General features: G+C 43.6%; 2 protein-coding genes across 7 annotated transcripts in view; one reads left to right on the top strand and one right to left on the bottom strand.

The window, feature by feature from the left end:
• Window positions 1-3,454: 3,454 nt before the first annotated feature.
• Window positions 3,455-5,183, bottom strand: esm1 (endothelial cell-specific molecule 1). The gene is made up of 3 exons (XM_037484943.2): window positions 4,601-5,183; window positions 4,084-4,227; window positions 3,455-3,977 (listed from the first exon to the last, which is right to left on the bottom strand). The coding sequence occupies exons 1-3, from the start codon at window positions 4,905-4,907 to the stop codon at window positions 3,883-3,885; spliced, it is 546 nt and encodes a 181-aa protein (XP_037340840.2). The 5' UTR covers window positions 4,908-5,183; the 3' UTR covers window positions 3,455-3,882.
• An 872-nt stretch (window positions 5,184-6,055) lies between these two features.
• Window positions 6,056-22,041, top strand: part of LOC119226303 (probable E3 ubiquitin-protein ligase HERC1) — a 35,634-nt gene continuing 19,648 nt past the window's right edge. For 3 of the 6 annotated variants that reach the window (XM_037484110.2, XM_037484115.2, XM_037484114.2), the window contains exons 1-35: window positions 6,057-6,202; window positions 8,665-9,691; window positions 10,302-10,397; window positions 10,488-10,670; window positions 10,749-10,961; window positions 11,220-11,318; window positions 11,418-11,514; window positions 11,619-11,762; window positions 11,998-12,125; window positions 12,411-12,555; window positions 12,638-12,809; window positions 12,920-13,054; window positions 13,232-13,397; window positions 13,475-13,600; window positions 13,913-14,137; window positions 14,334-14,486; window positions 14,593-14,725; window positions 15,177-15,380; window positions 15,529-15,750; window positions 16,128-16,301; window positions 16,535-16,652; window positions 16,768-16,885; window positions 17,128-17,335; window positions 17,464-17,764; window positions 17,887-17,935; window positions 18,009-18,054; window positions 18,540-18,793; window positions 19,045-19,236; window positions 19,418-19,538; window positions 20,031-20,271; window positions 20,387-20,553; window positions 20,701-20,853; window positions 20,958-21,055; window positions 21,181-21,276; window positions 21,797-21,964. In XM_037484110.2, coding sequence (XP_037340007.2) covers window positions 8,696-9,691; window positions 10,302-10,397; window positions 10,488-10,670; window positions 10,749-10,961; window positions 11,220-11,318; window positions 11,418-11,514; window positions 11,619-11,762; window positions 11,998-12,125; window positions 12,411-12,555; window positions 12,638-12,809; window positions 12,920-13,054; window positions 13,232-13,397; window positions 13,475-13,600; window positions 13,913-14,137; window positions 14,334-14,486; window positions 14,593-14,725; window positions 15,177-15,380; window positions 15,529-15,750; window positions 16,128-16,301; window positions 16,535-16,652; window positions 16,768-16,885; window positions 17,128-17,335; window positions 17,464-17,764; window positions 17,887-17,935; window positions 18,009-18,054; window positions 18,540-18,793; window positions 19,045-19,236; window positions 19,418-19,538; window positions 20,031-20,271; window positions 20,387-20,553; window positions 20,701-20,853; window positions 20,958-21,055; window positions 21,181-21,276; window positions 21,797-21,964 — 6,141 coding nt within the window. In that variant the 5' untranslated portion in view covers window positions 6,057-6,202; window positions 8,665-8,695. Of the gene's footprint in view, window positions 6,203-8,664; window positions 9,692-10,301; window positions 10,398-10,487; window positions 10,671-10,748; window positions 10,962-11,219; window positions 11,319-11,417; window positions 11,515-11,618; window positions 11,763-11,997; window positions 12,126-12,410; window positions 12,556-12,637; window positions 12,810-12,919; window positions 13,055-13,231; window positions 13,398-13,474; window positions 13,601-13,912; window positions 14,138-14,333; window positions 14,487-14,592; window positions 14,726-15,176; window positions 15,381-15,528; window positions 15,751-16,127; window positions 16,302-16,534; window positions 16,653-16,767; window positions 16,886-17,127; window positions 17,336-17,463; window positions 17,765-17,886; window positions 17,936-18,008; window positions 18,055-18,539; window positions 18,794-19,044; window positions 19,237-19,417; window positions 19,539-20,030; window positions 20,272-20,386; window positions 20,554-20,700; window positions 20,854-20,957; window positions 21,056-21,180; window positions 21,277-21,796; window positions 21,965-22,041 lie in introns of all 6 variants that reach the window. The other 3 variants (XM_037484113.2, XM_037484112.2, XM_037484111.2) reach the window with 3 other exon arrangements.

The following is a 22,041-nucleotide window of genomic DNA, read 5'->3' on the forward strand; positions in this document are numbered from 1 at the left end:
TTTGAAAAGGCAATGCAAAGCCACTGCCCTTCCTCCTGAAATATCCTGTTTACATTGAATTATGTAAACCGCAAACATCTGGTGAGTTTGTGGCTATAGTTTTACAGTCCTTGCTTACTTTAGTCATTTACTTCTGCAACAGTCGCATTTATTAGAAAAGTTTTTCTCCACACAAAAGGGAATCTCTCTTTCTCTAAACAATACTGCCCTCTAGCGGTGGGTCCTTAAACCTTTGGATTGCCGATTATTACTGTTAAGGTTAATCTTTAACTTTACACACACAATAATACTCTAAATATATTTAATAATCTGTCGTTTGTATTACTGTGTGGGGCATTATGGCAGGAGCCTACAGTGTGCATTGGGTCTATAAAATCCTTAGATCCTCAGAGTTGTTGTAAAGAGACATAAAACCAAATTAAGACAGTAAAAATAAAAAGTCGTACCGCAACATTTGTCAAGGCTACGTGACAAACTGATGGAAAGTAAATGCAAAATAACTGTATGATCCAATACCTTCAAAGAGCCACCAGAGGTCCATGTGTTACAGCAAAACAGGCCCACAACATGTCATTTAAAAAAAAACTGTTCTGGTCTAAAACACTGTCACTTCACAGCTTTTGGTAAAGAATTACATATTTTAATTGTTATAACAACCTTCTAAAAAACATCAGAAGTAGCCATATGCCTTGTGTGGACATGACCACATGGCATGATTGTACACTAGTATTTTGGAGTAAAAAAAATAGCAGGAAGTGGTTAGAAGAAAAGTATTTATGCTATTTATGGTACAGGAAGTAACCCAAAAATCGTAGAGAGGATTTTTTTAAAGCTCTCTAGACACTTTGACACATGTGACGGTTACGGACACATTTTCTGAAAGGCCACGCATGCTGATTGTAAAGCGTGATAATGAACATCCTCACTGACGAGAAACAAGACGAAGCCTCCGGGGGACAGAGGTCGGGTCGCCGAGGTCGAGGCCTCCGGGGCCCGTGTTGTCACTGAGAACCACTTAAGTGACGGAGAAAAGGAACCAACAGGTTCACCAACCGGACCGGCCTCGCGTTTCGAATCGTGACACGAACGCCTCAAAGTTCAAATGCTCCTCGTTGGCCTCCGGTTTTTTAGATGTTTTCGCCATGGATGCCATCCGCCTCGGCTCGAGGTGCCCGCGTCCCTCCGCTGAGCCGTGTCACTCCACGGCTACAATAAACAACCGGAACGTCTATTTGCAGTGAATCGGTGTTATTTACTACTCCGTTCACGCACCTTTGTTTCTGCGGAGGCGGCAGTGACGTGTTTCGGGGGAGTCAGATAAAGGGTATTTCTCACCAACGCTTTCCTGTTGTTTTCCAGTGGTCCTTTGTTTGGTTTTGCGAGGCCCCTGGCTGTCCGTTCTCAGGGGAACGAGAGGAACATTAGGAATACACACCGCTCCCATACCTGCCAGCATCACTGTGTGTGTGTGTGTGTGTGTGTGTGTGTGTGCGCGTCACCGTGTGCTTGGATTGAGGAGATATATGAATTCCAAAAAAAATCTACTTTATATTTTCATACAAAAATGATCAGGTTTGAATTCATAAATGTTCAAATGAAACTTTAAGTAAGAAGAAGGAAAGGGAACATTCACTTTATTGTGGAAGCTGCAACTTGGATTTTGTGTTTCATAAACACCAAAATCTTATTATTTTCATTATTTACTAAAGAGTGAAAAAAAAACATGTGGATAATAGTAGTGAAATAAATGTTACTCATACTCATGGAGCTTATGTTGAGCTTTCATTTGAACATAAGTTGAATAAAAAGGGCTGGAGGGATCCTTGTCTGTCTCTCGACAAGAGGACGGAACCTCTGTTGCTTTTCCAAGACCAAAAAAAACCCCTTGCTTTTAAATTCCTACCCTCGGCAGACACAACAACAACAGGAAGAAGGGACATTTTCACAGGTGTCAGGAAGCACAGGAAATAAACAAGCTGAATACTGGAACACATTTTTGTGAGAGTCAGAGGTGAGGCTAATAAGGGTATTTTTAGCTGGGACAGAATCCCGACAAAATGTTGAATGACGTGATCTGGATTTTACGCACTTTGATTCTGTGAGGTGATGGGTTAAAAAGAGCTATGGAGCTATTAAGTTGAAACATTTAGAAAAAGAAAATGACAAAGATGAATATTTAATCGAATCATTGCCATTCACTGGTTTATTTATCACAGAACAATTTATGTACATATTTCATTAGTTAAAGACCACGACACGACTTTGTTGAGTCGTGTCACATATTTCTAAAGATCGCATATTGAATTAATCTGTCATTGAATTAATCTGTGATCGGATGTCTCTGCAGAGGCTGAGAGACAATTCACAACTTTCGTGAATGTTTCCCTTTCGGGTCGGAAATGTAAAAATGTGCTTTTCTCCAGAAAGACCTTGAACAATGTCTCAAAATTTGAATATGTTTCATAGCTATTAGTTAAAACATTTCTTGCAGTAACTGCATTGGCTGTTAAACTCTCCCAAATTCCTTCTTGTCTGTGATCTTTCATAAAGCAAATAAACGCTATTTGCGGTGTATTTTTCAACGATTGACGAATGTTTTCTGCGTGGGACCAAAGAACATTTGTCTATTCGTGGAAATAAAGTAGGTCGTTCCAAGTCTTCAGAGTCCGGCCCGCGTAATACATTCTCTGCTCCTGTCTGGTAGCACTAGTGCCACTTCACATCATCATCATGGGAAACAAGAACTCCTTCCACTCAGAACAGACATTTTTCTACCCAGACGCTTCTGTTGAGGTTATTAACGTCTTCTCCTTTTCGCCCACAGAAATCCTCCTCAGGATTTAGTTTGCTTCAATTTCTGAGAAAAGTCATTTTTCCACGGTGCCATTTGTCTCTGCAACAAATTCATTTTTCTCACATCCTGCAGTATTTCTCCTTAAAGTCAGCAAAGATTTGATTTGATTTTGATTATTTGTTCATTAGAGCAGCGTAGATATTCAAGCGAGAACAATAATTCCAACGTGGTCCCAAGATGTTATGAAACGGACACAAAACATGCAGCTTAATACAACATGATCAAAAAGATGCTTCCTGTTTGGACTTAACAGCTTCCCCAACCTTCATTCTCTGGATTCACACACACAACACACACACACACACACACACACACACACACACACACACACACACACACACACACACACACACACACACACACACACACACACACACACACACACACACACACACACACACACACACACATTTCTTTCATGAATCAGACTCCGCGGCATTTATAATAGTATCTAGAAAAGCGTTTATAGCAAAGAATATGGAAACACATTTAAAATATGTGTCATCTCGGCTTCAATTGTAACCTTTTTTGTGATGAACTCTGAGCTGAACAAATAATGCAAAGGGTATGAAAGAACAAAGAGATCCTTGATTATTGGAGGGTGTGATAACTTTGGTTTAATTGGGCTTTCTTTACATTGGCTGGTGTCACATACATGATAATTCCAACATCCACTTTTCATAGATCCAGTACAAATATGACGTCAATATGGAAAACCTCAAATAAAACGCACATTATTAACTTTTCTTTTTCTCAACAATATGCACGCTAAACGACGTATACAACTGCAGCTCGTGGGAACAAAGGAAGAAAAGAGAAAAAGAGAATCGGAAGAGAATGACAACGTACAACCGTCTGGTGTATTTCATTAGAAAAAGATACTGGCTTCAAACGAGGACCAAACAAACAAAACCTCCAAATGCTATAAAAAAGTTTCTCATCGCTTAACATAATAAAATATATCTTTCAGTTCATTTATAAGTTAATGCTACATGTACACTGAATAGATTCAGCCCTGTCAGCACTTGTCAGCGAGGGTTGAGCCGCCTGGGAGCGGTGGGTCTGTCCGTGTGGGGATCCGTGTCCTGGGCAGCACTGACCTCTCCTGAGCCCACCTCTCCCCCTGAAAAGACCAGGAGGATCCATCACTCTTCCGATTCATGTCGAATTTCACAAATGACACAACGATCAATCTTCTTTCTTTCTTTTTTATATATATTTTTTGATACCTTCTTGCGGCTCAGTCTTGAGTTGGCCGGCGATTTTGGCGAAGAATTTGAGGTTGAGACAAGCTCCCGTCTCCCGGTCACATATGCCGCCCTTGCAGTTGCATGTCTTGCGGCACTCCATCCCGTAGGTTCCATACAGACAGTCTGCAAACACAAGAAAACATCACACAGTTAGTGTTGGATCTGATATGAGGGCCACATTCTATGCTGTTAAATAGACACAGTCACAATAATGGAAAAATGGGTAATCTGCAAGTGGACAAGCATGTTCAAATGTCAAGTTAAATGTCCAATTTTTTATTTCAAGCGAAGATTCACAAGTCTTCAAAACCATTTACTATGTGGCAAACTCTCAATGTGATAATGCAATGAACCTGAGCCCTATAGCGACTGGTACAACAAGCTGGGGTACTGCATTGGGTGCAGCAGGCATCGCGTAATCAAAACGCAGCACACAGGTACAGAAACATCACGCAGGGCGCGCGCGCGCACGTTGACCGCGAGTCAACGCACATACCTTTGCAAATCCCATATTCGTCCCCGTAGTCGTCCTCGTCCTTGTAGAACTCGCAGAACAGCCCCGGTCCGCACTTCACGCCGTGCATCCCGGACACCGTGCGGTAACAGTGCTCCCCTCGGCCGGCCGCGCAGACCTGGCAACAGCCGCAGTCGTCCAGCACCGTCCGCGCGCACCGCTGCGTCGCGCCGCACCGCTCCGCGCTGCATCGGTCGGGGCAGTTCACCGCGTACTTGACGTTGGCGCCCCAAGCCGCGGCATCGCGCAGCATGAGTGAGGACAGCAGTGTGATGAGGAGGAGAGACATAGCCCTTGGGTGCAGGAGAGAGGGGGCTGAGTTGGAGCGGGGGAGGGGGGGGGTGGTGGTGGTGGTGGGAGGACAGGCAGAGGGGCTGGTGCAGTGAGGCGAACGCCGTCTGTCTGGTTGGGACGCAAAGGACGGAGAAGCGGAACGCAGCTGGGAGAGTCGGGAGGAGTGACCCTCTGGTGCTGCGGGCCGCGTGGTTATCAACGATGAGCAACTTTGTTTTGCACATGGCTTTGCCCCTTCGTCAATTTCCTCATTCCGGTGTTGTCGTCGTTTTTTTTTTTTGCCAGTCAGTCCCCTTGTTTTGGAAATCCGGTTTGGAAGTGGGATTAACTCTGGACCGCCATCCAGGAATTGAAATGCGTGTGACCTGATGTCACGAATCATGTTTGGTTTGTTTTTCTTTTGGTGACTGAAGGACCCCCCGCCCTCCACAAACACACACACACACACACACACACACACACACACACACACACACACACACACACACACACGCACGCACACACACACACACACACACACACACACACACACACACACACACACACACACACACACACACACACACACACACACACACACACACAACCCCCACCACCGTGACTGGCTCAACTTGAATATCTTCTGAAGTTAGGTCACAACATCCTATTATTAGAAATAATATTGACAATATTATTTAACCATATCAATCATAATGTATAGGCTCTTATAAGAACTGATGCGAGGATTTTCTCGAGCTTGGTCTAAAGTTGTAACGTAAAAAATAAAATAAATTAAAAAGCTCTGTTTATTCAACATAACATCCAGGCTTATTTCTTTGAGAACTTTATTTTATTTTTAAATGTTGTAACTTTTAAAATGGCAAATCGTTCTGTCTGCAATGGATTGAATGAGAGGGTTCTGCAAGAACATATTGTGTTATCAGGGCATAGATAAATAGCCCAGAGGACTTCTTATGAGTCAACACACATAGCAAGATTACAAAAGTAAAAGTTCCCTCCAAAGCCACAGCTATATATATATATATATATATGGTGTTGTTTTATTTTTTCATAATTATTTTTTAACAGACATGGTCTGAAGGGAAAAAAAGAAGAAAGATATTCATAAAAACACGATGGTGATGGCGGTGATATTTGAGACGGTTGTTCCTCTCCGAGACACAAGGTGGCGTCATCCGACTGCGGCGCTGCCCTCAGCGATCGGACTTTAAGCAGACGAAGAAGAAGAAGAAAGAGGAGAAGGTTGACATGATATTCACGTCTGAGGGAGACCTCACCGGGACGGGACAGGTAACGCCAAACACATATCTGCGGAGTTATTATTATTTTATTTTACAGCCACGGTAGCTTACCTGTCCGTGGTGTCATTTGTTTATTTTACCAAACACGTTAATATCTTAATACGACGCTGTCGACCCGGGGGAGTGTGTTGTTTGTGGGAGCTGTCAGCCGACCAGCGGAGGGGCTTGGTCGGTTTTGACAGCCATGGACCAGACTAGCAACCGCACTGCAGCCTGCGGTTCGCTCAGCTGCTGGCGCCGCGGGTGCAGTGACATTGTTACCGGTGTTTTATGTCGGTGACACCGGGCCGACTGCGTTTTAAAAATTTCCGTATTTTTCGGGGGCGGTTTAGCTACGTTGGTGGAGCCAAACGTAACGTTACACGGAGCTAACGTCAACTGTGGCTGGAGAAGAAACACGCGTCGTTGGTCATTAGTTTGTAACGTCGCATTATTAAATTATCTCTTTTGGCATCCACCATTAGGATGAATGCCCTGATTCCGTGGCCGAACTTTTGCCGCATCGCGTTGTCTTTTCCCTTCAGCATCTTCAGATAACGAAGTTGCCGTCGGACATGTTATGTTAGCTGGCATTGTGGTGAATCCATCCAAAGCTAACGTTAGCAAGGGTTCGTTAAAGGTTTTTTCTTAACGTTGGCTAATTGCTAATTGTAGTCGCGGTTGTCGTGGCAACAGAGCACCCCTACCTACCGTTGGCTCAGCAACTTCCTCCAGCTTATTACTGGGTGACTTTCAAAGCCCTAGATCACCTCCAGCTGGTCCTGGTGGAGGTCTTACAGATAGCTGAGCTTCTCCCTCTCTCAGATTGAGGCCAACTATCCTGCAGAAGAAAAACGTAATGCTGGCCACATATATATATTATGTATATATTCTCATTAATAGTTTCCCTTGGTCTCATTGTATTTTAATTTGAAATTGTTTACTTTCAATAATTAAAATCAATATTCAAGCATTCGATTGAATTAATAGGAAAGATAAATCAACTAGGAAAACCTCCATTATAGTCAGTGTTCAAATTTCATGATGTTGGTTCAATAAAGTGCATCTTTTAAGGCAGTCTAAAAATAGTTGCCGTTGAGGAACATGTTGACATAGCTTTGTGTACTGTAAATTGTCACGCTTCTGTAGGGTTGGGCAACATGGAATAAATCTAAACACTGAAATATAATTCCTGGTATTGTTTTTTTTGGTGGTATTGTTGAACGCTCAAAATACTGCTCAATTTATATAGTAATACATGTTTTTGGTATGGTATTGTGTGTATTGTAAATGCTCCAGATGGAATGACAAAAATCTGAACCGAGCTAAGTGGGGTGGGGGTATAGTGAGAGGCAAACTCAAAAGTTGTCCTTAACGTCCACGTCCTAAGATTACAGATAGTTTGTTGTCCGGGATGTTTGCACTTTACATTGCTGCTGGTTGCCTGCTGCTGGTTGCGTGACCTGCAGAGTCCATTGCTATATGAATGCAGGCTGTTATTTTTGGCCAGAGTGGAAACCATATAGCCCCACAGGCCTCCGGCAAGGCTTGAGAGATGACTGTAGACTATAGTGGCATATTTAGCAGCAGCCAGCATTCTCTCGCTCATACCGGTTCATGCATTTGTTATTCCCTGCAGGAGTCTCAGAGTTAGTTTAGCCTCAACCTGTGTTTTGCTTCTAAGGAATGACATGCCATTATGTTGAGTCTATGATAGTAATTAGTTTGTAACGAATGGCACAGTGATTTAGTAAATTCCTAGTATTGGATATTCACATAATAGTTTGGGAAAATAATAAAAGAATAATCTGTATTTTTGTTCCTGAATGTGTACAATTTCTACTCATGAGCAACAGCAGACTTGCTCTTTTTTTACAAAGCAAGTGCAGGCAAACCGCCCGGGTCTTTTCTTTGCATGGGATTGTATTTCAGAGAAGCAGTTGATCATCTTGTAAGCAATTGCTATGACAACCACATTGAGAACATGAATGCATTTTGAAGGGGGAACGTTTCACCATCACTCATTGGCCTTACTGAATTCTTTGACTGTTTTTGTTACCGCATTGATACTTTTCAATGTCAACGCACAGTAAAGATCACTTTTGTATTGTGTAGCACGTCAGCTTGTGAGACAAACGTCTCCTCGTCAGCGTGGGTGTGTTGATTAGCTGTTATTAAAAGGGTTTAGCCGACCTATTTCAGTGATACCCACTGGGCCTATGCCACTGGCCTGGATGTACAGTATGCTGGAAAAGTCCCATGTCTAAGGAGAAACTTGACACCTTCACTCTGAATTTGGTTGGCAGGAAAACGCATGGGATCATCGGCTTTCAGCTGCGCAATGTAGCCTGTAAATTTATGACGAGGAATAAGAAAAAGCAACTTCATTATGTTAATCAGGTATGTGGGATGATATGTGTGAATTGCCCTCATTAACTCTTTCAAATAAATATCCCTCTGGGTTTTTTTCAGGTGCACATCAGAATATAGATAATGCCAAGACATGGTGCCTTGTCAGACCCACGTATTGCTGAAGTGGCAGGAGCACTACAATAGCTCCTGGGCAGCAGAAGACAGTGTACAGACAGCCAGGAGGCATGGAGCTGCTGTGCTCTACAGTAAGCTCCTTCTAAACAAGGAAGTGGTGACCCTGGCCCAACCTGTCCAAGAACTCGTCGGCCCACGCCTGCCAGACTTTGAGTGCGAGTCCAGTGCCTCGGCGGAGAAGGAAGAGTACCTTTCATCGCTGCTTCACAGCCAGCGATGGCTGGCCCACCGGATGCTGACGCAGACCTCTTACACCCTGGGCCTCCACCACAGGCTGGTAGTCCTCCAGAGGATCTACTACGCACTTCACAGGAAATACCATGACAAGTTCCGCGTGCAGCTGCCCTCCCAGTCCACGGACAGCGGCACCGAATGTGGGCAACTCGAGCTGGCCTCGGAGCCCTGCCGGCCAGGGGGAGCTTCTAAAGTCAAGTCCGGCACAGACGTTCTGATCGAGATGGGCGTGAGGACAGGTCTGAGCCTGCTCTTCTCGTTGCTGCAGCAGAACTGGCGGTACGCGGCTTCCGTGCACCCGGAGTCGGTGCTCTGCAACGACGTGCTCGCCACAGCGTCCTCTGTGCTGACGTCTCTGCCACCGCTCTCCCTGGCCAACGAGAACAAGATCCCGTCAGTCGGGCTAGACTGCCTGTCGCAGGTGTCCGACTTCCTGAAGAAGACTTCTGTGAGCAGTGGGACCGGTGGGGCGGACCCGACTGGCAGGAGGCTCGCGCTGGAGCTGCTGCTCGGCCTGGCCATGCAGAGAGGCTCTCTGAAGTTTCTGCTGGAGTGGGTGGAGGTGGCCTTGGCTGCTTCTATGTCCTCATCCTCCTCTCCTCTGTCTTCCTCCTCCTCCTCCTCCTCCTCCTCCTCCTCCTCACTGAGCTCCCAGGACTCAGCTGGTGTGGGCTTTGATGTCATCCATCAAACGCTCCTTCAAATGAAGCAATATTCGGTAGGCCCTCAAATTTTGCTCATTTCAATACGAATGGCTGTTCAGCTGTACTTTGGTATGTTACCTTATTATAAACAATAAGTCATTTGGCTTTGATGTGTTGAGGTTAGTACCCAAGTTATATGAATATACTTATACGCACATTTATGAACGTACTGTTTAATGAGGCCCATTGATAGAAAAGGGGGAAAATTGCCTTTCGATGACACATCCGTACCTGCAGTAAGCTGATTTTTTCACTGGAGCAGTGTCATTTGAATCTTGGAGACATGCATTAGTGTGCAGATATGGATTAAAATTGAGCCAGTCTTTATTGTCTGTCCGTATTGAGTCATCCCTTAGCAGGCTAATCAGCTTTGCAATATTTCTAGACAAATGACAAGCAGGCTCGGGCATGGCCAACATCCTCCTGATTGATTTAGCCCATTCTTCACTCAATTTAGAGTTCTGTAATAGCTTAAGAAAGAGAACACAACTCTAAACACACATGGGATCTGTCTTTCTTGACGTCACCGTCTGACTGATGGAGCAAGTTGTCACTATGTTTAGGATGGAGGATTGTCTCTGTTGTAAATTCTGGTTTAAATCCCCCCCTCCCCCTCCCCTCCAGGGTTTCCGAGGGGATTCTGTCAATACTCAGGTGCCGAAAAAGGATGCAGATGGACTTTGCCGACTCTCCCAGGCAGCGCTCTGCCTGTTTGAGGAGGTACACACTCTAAAATGTAGGCACCATTAAAAACTGATATATTTTCCAATTAAATTACTTAATGTACCTCTTCTTCCTTCCTTTTGACAGATTTGTAACCTAGCGTCCTACTGCCAGTGCTCCTGCGGCACTAATCCGGCTGCTCCTGGTTCAGAGAGTGACACGGTCGTGGTGTATGTGTGGGGTAGCAACAGCAGCCATCAGCTGGCAGAGGGGACTCTGGAGAAAATCCTGCTGCCAAAGCTGACTCAGGGCTTCAGTGATGCCCAAATGGTACAGCCACACACAGGAAAATAACGTAATGATGATAACCCGTAATACTACTTTTAACCTACCTTGTTTGTCGTTTAGATTGAGGCAGGCCAGTACTGTACATTTTCAGTATCGGCTGATGGTTCAGTGAAGGCATGTGGAAAAGGCAGCTACGGCCGCCTGGGCCTGGGGGACTCCAACAACCAGTCCATGCCCAAAAAACTTGTGCTTGAGCCACATAGGAACATGAAGAAAGTGTCCTCCTCCAAGGGCTCTGATGGTCACACTTTGGCCATCACTCTAGAGGGAGAGGTAACAAGTTAAAATAGCTACTATGTGTTCTGATACATATTTCTCAGATGTGCAGACTTGTACCCAGGTGTTTCATGTTTACATTAGTTCAAATTCTTGACAGTGACAAAGAAGTTTACAAGCAGTTGAATTTGCCGACACGTGAGGCATCATGATATGGACACTGCGTTTTCGCTCCACTTCCTTTGATGGTGTTAGTAGGGTTGTACATTAGAAATAGCATTATGAATTGTAGAATATTCCAAACATGTTTTCCAGGTGTTCAGCTGGGGTGATGGAGAATACGGGAAACTGGGCCATGGCAACAGTGCAACACAGAAATACCCCAAAATCATACAAGGCCCGCTGTTTGGCAAGGTAGGCATAAAAAAAAAACTTTTTATTCATGCATTCTGTCACATTAAAAGCCACTTGTGTTTTAATATAATTTCCCATACATTATGGGGTCTCTGCCAGGTTGTTGTTTGTGTGTCTGCTGGCTACAGACACAGCGCTGCTGTGACTAATGATGGAGAGCTCTATACCTGGGGAGAAGGCGACTTTGGCAGACTCGGTACACTCTCCATTTCTCAATTCTGTCGGGCACATTTGTCTCATCCGTTCCAGTGGAGCATTTCTGTGACAACCTCTGTTGTCACGGGTTTCTCCCCCGAGCAGGCCACAGTGACAGTCAGAGCCGGAACGTGCCCACGCTAGTGAAGGACATCAGCGGCGTAGGGCAGGTTGCCTGTGGCAGCTCCCACACGGTTGCTGTGGCGCAGGATGGACGCACTGTGTGGTCCTTTGGGGGAGGGGACAATGGTATGTTGACCTATGTGAACTGATGGAAATCATATTTTCAGTGTAAGAATAGAACTTCTGTAGTAATTTCTTAAGGACAGCAAACACTATTAACTTGCTACTTGTTAACCTGAAGGACAATACCGTAGTAGGATCGTTGTGGTCTATCTTAACCTAGATAGGTAGATAGATGGGGTCTAGATGGGTCTGCTTTAGGCAGAGTTAATTAATGCAGTTCTCATACTCACTTTTTCAGGTAAACTAGGTCACGGGGACACCAATCGTGTGTATCGCCCTAAGGTCATAGAGGCCCTGCATGGATTCATCATCAGAAAAGTGTGTGCTGGCAGCCAGTCATCTCTGGCCCTTACCTCTGCAGGACAGGTGAGTTGTGTTGTTAATGCATAAGTTTCAGGTTTTTGAAAAGTCTGTTTGTTTTGTATACAATCAAGGGAAATACCAACATATAATTTTTACCAAGCTACTAACACTCACATAAAAATATGTCAGTTTTGCAATGCTTTTTCAGTGGGCAATAGGCCCAATGCTTATTGATTTACCTCCTTCAGCGATTTCAGAGTGACTTAACACACATTTATTTGAATGAAAAGCTTTAGAGAGATCTAAAGAGATACAGAAAAGTGAAATGTTTATTCATTTCTCATTTAGGTGTTTGCGTGGGGCTGTGGCTCATGTTTAGGCTGTGGCTCCTCTGAGACAACCTCTCTGAGACCCAGGTTCATAGAAGACCTGAGTATCACCAAGATCATTGATATCTCATGTGGAGACAGCCACTGTCTGGCCCTGACGCACGGTAAGAGACCACCAGTGGTTAATCGCCTGTGTCTTGATCTCTATAGACATGTTATTGTCAAATTGTGAATGTGCTCTGACAGAGAATGAAGTGTATGCCTGGGGTAACAACACCATGGGCCAATGTGGGCAAGGCCACACCTCAACACCGATTACCAAACCCAAGAAAGTGCTCGGTCTAGAGGGGGTGTCGATCCAACAAATTACTGCCGGCACTTCTCACAGCCTGGCTTGGACCGCAGATCCAACTGACCGGTAATTGCTTTTTCATCATTGTTCTAAACAGCTGAGCTCCTGTTTTGTCATCCCCCTGTCTTATTAGTTCTGATGTTTGTGTATTTCTAAGTGACTTACTTCTTTTCCAGGCAACTGGTGGCGTGGCACAGGCCCTTTTGTGTCGACTTAGAAGAAAGTACATTTACCTATCTACGCAACTTCCTTGAGAGTTACTGTGACGGCATCGGGAATGACACGCCCCCTGCCCCATTCCTATCTAAACGGTATAAAAATCAATGAACACAATGTGATTATATATCCATGTGCAAAAATGTATTTATGGTCCGTTGGCCTCTGATCAGTTAAGTTTGTATTACATCCCCACACGGAATCCCTCCCTGTAATGTTCCCTCTTATCCACTTCACCAACATTCCTAATGCTCTCTGTGTACGTTTTTTAGGGACCATCATCAGTTTCTTTTGCTCTGCATGAAGCTGCTGTCCATCCACTTATCTCTGGCCCATGCTGGGGGCACTGGAGCCATGGTTTTGGGGGCTCAGGGCAGGCCCCTAAGAAACCTGCTCTTTCGGCTCATAGATACCAATATGCCAGACTCCATACAACAGGTAAACCAACTATATGTGCTATATTATATTTTTGCTTGCAGTAAAAGTGTTGTGTTGACATTCATGTCCATCCCCAGGCAGTTCTGAACACGCTGTCCATTGGTGCATCCCTGCTGCTGCCTCCCCTGAGGGAGAGAACAGAACTGCTCCTGTCACTCCTTCCTCAGGGCCCTCAGAGCTTAAATATCCCCTCCAAAGGACAGGTATGTAAAGCATTTGGGTGCCATTTATAACATAGACTGTTGTCTGTCTGTTGTTAAAGTAGTGCTGGTAACAATAACCAATCCAGATAGTTGGTTATGCAATGGATGGATGAAGCAAGCAGACAGTTTGTTTGTCCAAATCACACCACCAACTTAAGAGTGTTGCTAGGCAATGTGTTAAGGACGGCCTGAACGTGGTGAAAATGTGTTGCTGTAAAAAACAAAGATCGCTTCTTCTCCACAGAGATGTTTTTGGTAGCCTCACAATTAAATGTAAAAATCCCGAACCCTTTCCCCTGTATCTTTCAAAAGCGCCTGCAGTTAGACATGGTCCTCAGCAGCCTTCAGGACCAGAGCCACGTGTCTTCATTACTAGGTTACAGCCATTTTGGGGAGGGGACATCTCTAGGACCGCCTCTGACACCCGTTATGTCCGCCCGGCTTCCCTCCTCATCCAGCTCCGTGGAGTCCTATAACCCTCTGCACTTAGCAGAGGTGCTGCTCAGGACCCTGCTCCTCAGCATAGGCTTTTACACGGTATGTAAAGAGGACCCTGTGCCTTTATGTGCAACATTTATCTAATGTTGTTAAAGTGTATTGTTCTCAGTTAAATCTTGTTGCCATTTTCACAAACATTCTATATAACTTGGCTATTTTATCGCACACTGTTGCTGTCAAATTACTTTCTTGTACTATTCCTTAAAACAATTTCTGTCGTTGTTTGTCCATACAGGAGCGGGCATTTGGGGAATTGGAGAAAAACAGTGACAAGCAGCCATCAAGTGATAGCCAGGGACAGACTGATCCTCCCTGTCACTTCCACCAGCTGCTGTCTGGACTACACAAACACTTGCTCGCCCATTGCTACATCCATCCCAACCCTGAGGTGCTCTTATATTTACCTATATTCAAACCTCAAAGCTCTGCATTCATATAGTATTAGTATTATATATCATAGCATTTATGTTGACTATGATGCTGCTGTTCTGTAGGATGACAGCAGTGTAACGCTGCTTCGTGAGCATCTTTATCGGTTGCTTCCCTGTGCTGCTGAGACTCTCAGGAGATCTACCAAACTGCTGAAGGAGAGTTCTCTGGATAAACAAATAATCAAGAAGCTGCATGGTAAGAATTATGGCCGATAACAAGTGAGTGCCACTATAACCTACCATAACGTATCTGTACAAATATATTGTATTTAGTTGATTTATATACGCTAATTTACGCTAGTATGTGATGGACTTTTTTCACAGAAGAAGTAATACAAAAAGACTACCAAATTCTGTAGAGTTTTATTCTCTAACTTAATCTGCTTTCAATCTTTAAGAATTGTCATATACAAACCAAAATCCAAACTTTAGTGAAACATTTAGTATATTAGTATATATCTTCAAACGTAGGTCATAACAACAAGGCAATAAAACTGTATCTGTATGTGAACAGTCTATAAATGGGTTTTAAAATCAATGATTTAATCTCCCGCTGTTCTCACATAGCTGCTGTCCATCGGTATTTCACAATTATTTTCATAGTCTATCACTCTAATCCACTTCTCTCGTCTCAACCTCGGTTTCAGGGGTGCTGTACAACTCGGTGGCTGGCAACCTGTTGTGCCAAGTAATGTACTCCTTGCTGCTGCTGCCTCTGGGCACGGTTCAACCCCTCCTGAGCCACTTACTGGCCTTGCTGGAGCAACTCAATGATTTCAACAGGTTGCTACCGGAGACCGGCCTCCTGGAAGAACAAGAACTGACAATGGAGGCTCAGAAGACCTGTTCAGGTCAGTGGAGTTTAGACCAACGCTTGACCAAAAAGCTTTATTATTTTAGGATTTATTTCAGGAAAGGATGGCACATTTTAACATTTACAATACCCCTTAGCGGACAAAATATAACTTGTTTAATCATGACACGGTATCTTTCTTACAGATAAAAGTGAAGAAAACACATGCCTTGGAGAGCAGCAACCGGAGGAGGAGAGCAAGTGGGTCTGGCTGTTGGATCTGGAACGGTCCGTAGCGTTGGCAGTCGGCCGTTGCCTTGGTGGAATGCTTCAAGGCCCGCCGCCCTCACTTCAGGAGAAAACATCAGACTTCTGGCTATCAAATGTCCTTCTCAGGAACGGGCTTGAGATGGACTTTGAACAGCTGGGTAGGAAAACATGGTCCATGCTTTTATATGAGCCAATATTTTGGCAAGTGGATGTAAACGGTTCATCCGGAGTTTAATGTAGCACTAATGTGGCCACACTGGGATGACTAAGAATGAGTCAAGAGCAATGTTGGCAAATTTGTGGTTGTTTTGTTGACAGAAGAGGTAGACAACATATAGAGGAGGATTTAGATTTGGATGAAAAACCAGCAGCCACCTAGTTTACGTTCATGTCATATACCTTTTGGAAGATTAAAACACAGGGATAGCATGAGGGGCATCCTTTAGCTAATAGTATTGTAAACATGAACATAAATAAATGTTTGTTATTGTGTAGTTTTCACTTGTTTACTTGTCATCCTTCGCATGTCCTGTAGACTCTAACATGGCATGGCTGACGGAGGTGGTACTGCTGGGCAGTAGTGATGCCAGGCTGGCGGAGCTCAGTCTCAATGAGGAAACCAGGACTTTACTGGAGCTGGCGCTGGGATCCTCCAGAGGAACTGCAGGTGGCCTGTGGCGGAATATGGAGGAGTACGCTCACTGCAAAGGTGCTTTGACTTGAACTGTGTGAGCGCATGCCTGTGTTTGACAGTTGAGATTGTAAGTATCCGGTATCATAATTGACAAAATTCGATGCACCTGTATTAATATACTGTCTGTAATCGTTGCTGCACAATTCTATCTATATCTATATTATATTTATTAGTATAATCTTTATGTTGTGTGTTCTTCCATTTGTGTGACTTTGTTGTAAACGAGTGGTGTTGTTTTGCTGTGGCAGCAGAATGGGAGAGTGGAGGCTCTACGGGTGACTGTTTGCTGCAGACTGTCTGTCGCTGCAGTCTGGCTGCTCTTCTGAAACACACTGGACTGCAGAATCAGGCCTGTTGGCAGGACAGGTCAGTAAAACCAAAGATACTATAATATTTACTGAATTGCCTATTCCCAAGCATTTTATTCACTCATAGTTGTGTAAGATTCATACTGTAATGCTAACGGTTTCCTTTGGGACAGATATGAGCCTTGTGAGATGCTGCTGAACGTCTATGAAACGGTTGATAAAATCCGAAGCACTCTTTTGGCCCATAAAAACTCTCCAAGGATTACACAGGTGCAGACTGCTGTCAAACAGGTACAATAACTAAAATGTATGTTTTCAATACTTTATATTGTGACAATTCGAACCATTATAGAGCAAAACATCATGTAGTTTAATATTTGTTCTGTCAACTTGTGCTTTGTTTTATTAATATGTCAAATGATTGCATTGTTCTTTCTATTGAAGAGGTATTTCGACCCACTATTCCCACACATAGTCTTCATCTAAAAATGAGGGTGAACACTGGTTTATTCAAAACATTTCTTGTCTTGCAGACCACTCAAACTCCCCAAAGTCCCGATATAGACAGGCAAGAGCCAGGCACCTCCGTGGAGCAGGTGAGAAAGGATCAGCAGCAGCAGCAGCAGTCAGAAGGTAACTGCAGCTGGGAGGTGCAGCTACCTCCACCCCCGGCAGCAAACCACAACCAGGAAGAGGTTGCTGAGGAGGACACATTTGGCAACAGTCGTATGTACCTGTCAGGTTCGAAATGCAAATCTGTATTTCTTCCCTTCTTCCAGCAATAAGGTCAAATGATGTCATGCCTGATGGATTACACACACACGCAAATCCTTAGGATACATCTGATCCTCACATGTCTCTGCCTGCAGAAGTCCTTGAATCATTCATGGCCACCCGGGAGGCCATGCAAGTACAGCAGAACGTGACCGTGTACGAATCCTTTGGCACTTCCACCCTCCCCAGCAGCATGGAGAGCCCAGTTAGCCCAGAGAGGGAGTTGGATCCAAAGCAGCACAGGGAGAAGCAGAGGGAATCTGAGGAAAGCTTGGGTTTCCCTGCTGCATGCCATCTGGTGGTGTCCCGTTGCCTCTACCTCCTGCTGGGAATCAGGCCTGCTTGTGTGGAACCCAGCGTAAGGGAGAATAGTGAGGCTGTGAACATTGGAGCAAGGTTAGCATTACTAATAGGCAGCTATGTATTTTCGTGGTAAATTTGTTGTTGTTTTTGTAGTGCAGTTGTGTGTTTTTTTTTGGTTGGGCTGCACTGAACTGTTCTTATCGTCCCACTTTTAGGAAATCAACAACAGAATTACTAATGATGGCTGCTGATGGCCGGAAACAGGTGAGCATCGAAGACCAGAAGTTGGTCCCTCCCCCCTTTATCAGCGCTAATGTATTGTCTTTGTCTTACTTAGTCCGACCAATCCAAAAACTCATTGGGATCTTCCAAGAATAAAATGGGTAGGTGGAATATTTTTACTCCAGAAACTTTGTACCAACAATCTATACAAAAAAAACATCCTACAGTTGTGTATTAAAGGAATAGTTTTGAAAATTCAATGAAAATATCAACACTATTCTTATTAGCGGCTAATGGGTTGCTTAATAAAGCCTTATTATCCTTAATGATTAGCTAATTATTAGCCTTGTCTTAGCATAGGCACTGAAAACAGAGAGGAACAAGCAAAAAACATATAAACGTATTTCCTAAATGGTCCAACTATGACTTTTACTAATGTATCAATGTGATGTGTATACTTAACGTTTTGATGTCTTTTTATTGTGAAATTTCTACTCTGAGGACAACTTATATAAACATGAGTTTAAAGGATCTTTCTTTAGTATGTTTTCTTACATAAATCAACACAGGATTAATAACTGCGTAAGTTAGGATGTCAGAAAGGAGTATAGTGCAGGGCTTTATTCTTCTGGTCGGTGTGTTCCAGGTCTACCTCTCTGTTCTCTGGGCATCATGAAAGACGCTTGGGATCGCCTTCGGCAGTGTATCAGCCCGACCTCACCCATGTCCCACTGTGGCAGCAACACTTTGCCTATTCTTAACCAGGTGTTCCACTTTGTCTGTGGGAGCCTCATCCACGTGTCATCCTCCTCACCAACACCCCCGGGTGCACAGACATGCACTCAGGCAGATCCGAAGGCTATTTATTTTGCTATTCTGCAGCAGCAACAGAGAGCTGAGGTAATATGATTTTTCCCTTTTACAAAATACTTAATTATAACTGCTGTGGGTTTTAAATTGCATGAAAGTAAGGGTGGAAGTTATGTGGCTTATATATAGTCATTTCGCTTCAAGTGTAAGTGGACATTATTGAAAATGTGCAAAAACAAATGTAAAATGCATTGCTGGACAATATTTGGAGCTGATCTGGGAGTTCCCTGAATGCATTTAAAGGTCTTGACTAACTACAAACTTCCCCTTGTTGTGCACAGTTGCGTCTGGAGGCCTTTTGTCAGATGTCATCCTTCCTGTCTAGGATGGAGGAGAAGAGCAGTGGGTTCACAGTCTCCCCTCAGTTTCCTGCATTGTTGCAGTCCGTGCAGCTTCAATTCCTCTCTGGATGTTTTGCGCTGGGAACACAAATCATCGCCTCTGGAGCTAATTATGAGATGCAGCATTACATGGTACATTTAGTAATCTCACTATCACAATGTTTAGGACAATGTTTGTGAGAGCTGGAAAGAAAGAAAGAAGGAATGGGAATTTTGCCAGATTGATGGAGGAGAATCACAGAATTTTCTTTTTTCTTTTACAATAAGCTTTTGTTGTATAAATTACTCTCCAATCCCTCTTTTCTTAATCCAGTCTGGTACTCATTCGGCTTCTGTGGATACGCAAAGAGAGCTTCAGTCTGCAGCCCACACGTTCTACCAGCAGGTGGTGCGTGTCCTCAAACAGAGGCTCCTGTCGGAGAAAGAAAGTCCAGGTATTTCCATGAATTACTTGCAAGAATTTCATTACAACCGGGGCGAGTGCCGAGGGAATGCGTGATGGTCTGTCGTGGCTTAAAGTTACCAAAATAAATACTCACTGCGCTCACGCAGTGACTGACACTCTCATTCAACAACACAGGTAACACAAGGTGGTGTAGTAGACCCAGCACTTAAACTAGACCAGAGCGCCTTAAATTATATTCTTTAAGGATTGTTAAGAAAGCGATGTTAACTGTCGTCTTGTGCATGGTTTTAGGTCATTTGCTCTTGTAAGTTTTATCGGTATGATCCTTCCCAGGGGGATCCTTCCCTTTTTTTTTTTTTTTTTTTTAAGTTGTTCCACTGAGTGCTCTCCTTCTGGATGGAAATCGAGTTTTATTTTGTTCTACTTCGTTTAATTTAGTTTGCTCCATTTATTGAATTAAGATTGTTGTTGCACTGCATAACCTCGCTTATTAGAGTTAAGTTTTTGTCTCTATCACCAGGTTCTTACCAGCACCTTCTCCTGGCCACAATGTTTGCACTTAACTTCTCCTACAAACCAGTGGACCTGGTGCTGGTCATCAAATGTGGCATCCTGGAAATCCTCTCCATGCTGACCAACAACAGCTGTGCCATAATGAACCAGGGCTGGTTTGCAGCTTCTAAATCTGGACCCATTTTGCTAAGTGGGGCGGTTAGACTAGCTTGTGCCCGTCTGCTTCAGATATTGACTGTGGCTGCAAGGTGAGAATCAAAAGACCGAACACACATGCAACACAGTTGCCGTTATTTTTCATTCATTCAAAAGTGAAAGTACACCGAGGTGTTGCATGCATAACAAGTTGTCCTTTTTTCTCAGCTCCTGTGAGGATTTGCTGCCTATGGATGTCTCCCATGCCCTAATGGAAGTGCTGTGTGAGCAGCTTCAAAATATCCTGTATACTTTTCACCAGCAGCAGACAGCAGAGAGAGGAACTGCTGAGGGGGCAGATCTGGACTCCTGCAGCAAGAGCACAAAACCAATTGGTGCATTAAATTCAACTTTGAAATATGGAAATATATGTATATCGTGTTACAAATTGCACTAGATCATGAAGTCTGTTCTTTTTAACGACCAATAGTGCTTCTGTGAAGCCTCATTGTATAGTTTTCCTTCTATTTGTGTTGTTTTAGGAGCGGAAAGCAGCAAAGTGATTGAATCTCAGCTTGCAGATTTCTTGGTGTTTCTGAGGCGTGTTCTGTCACTACGAGTAATGAAAAGGCTTCCTACTTTTGTCCAATGGATCGATCCAATCATGGCCATTGTTTCACACAAGTGCTCTTCAGGTAAAACAATTCATAAGAATTATTTCAAAAATAATTTGTATTGTTTACAATGCAGAACAATTGACTTTGGTTTCTTGTCATTATCCATTCATTTTCCTCTTCAGGATCTTCATGCTTCCAGAACCTTCGCACTGAGCTCTTGGCGTTCCATGTTTTAGAAAAAGTGTTACCTGCTTGTTCTGAACCGGTTCAAATTCAACAGGTACGATGTAAAAAATGTAAATGCAAGATGCAAGAGAAGTAGCTAAACAAGACAATCAACGTTTTTGAGTTTAAAAACATGAATGCAATTTTGAAGTAGTTCGCCTTTTCTCCATTCTCTTGTAGATTGTTAAAGAACTCTTTCAGCTCTTGTCTGTTTATATGTGGAAGGAACCACTAGCTGAGAAGAGCCACGAAGAGACGGCTGAAAAAGAAAAGGGGGTAATACAGCTGTATTACAAAATAACACTGTGGTCAACTGACATTCTTACAATAATAATACAACCACCCATAAACATGCTGTATAAGCATTATAATTTCATAAGAGTTTACTCGCATTGTAGCCACTTGATCTGTCTAAAGTCTGCCATTAATATATCGTTAACCTGTTGTACGTGAAAAATAGGGCAGTTGTACTTACCACTGTAATGGTTTCATCGATTTAAACTGCTGCAATGCATTTCTTTAAAAAAATACTGTGTCCTTATTTAGTCATCCTCTTTTCTTGAAATGCAGAAATAATTGCAAAATCGATTTAAGTCTTAAGTAAAACCTAAACTTTGTGTGTTAAAACGCGACTGAAGTTGCTCAGAATTTGATGACAATATCTCCATCATAACCCATAACAATATCAGAATGTGTGTTTTGCCTTTTGACATGAATGAGGAAATGCAGTATTCAAAGACTGAAACTGAATAAAAATGAATTTCAAATTCTTTTTTTCCAACTCATGTCTTTGCAGAACCCTGGCAGCTACGATGAATGTATTCCCATTGGGGATTTTTCTTTTGACCCGCACAAGATAATCTGCTGTTCTTTGGAGAGCGGGAACATCCTCTCCCACGGCCCGGGAGGGAAAGGGTACGGCCTGGCAACCACTGCCATCACAGCTGGCTGTTTCATCTGGAAGGTGACTGATCGATTCATAAGGAAAAGAAAACACGGCTACAGTTAACCCGTCCAGATTGTACCACCGAAACGCAATTA

This window comes from Pungitius pungitius, chromosome 18 (genome assembly GCF_949316345.1).
Source record: "Pungitius pungitius chromosome 18, fPunPun2.1, whole genome shotgun sequence".
In the NCBI taxonomy this organism is placed as follows: domain Eukaryota; kingdom Metazoa; phylum Chordata; class Actinopteri; order Perciformes; family Gasterosteidae; genus Pungitius; species Pungitius pungitius.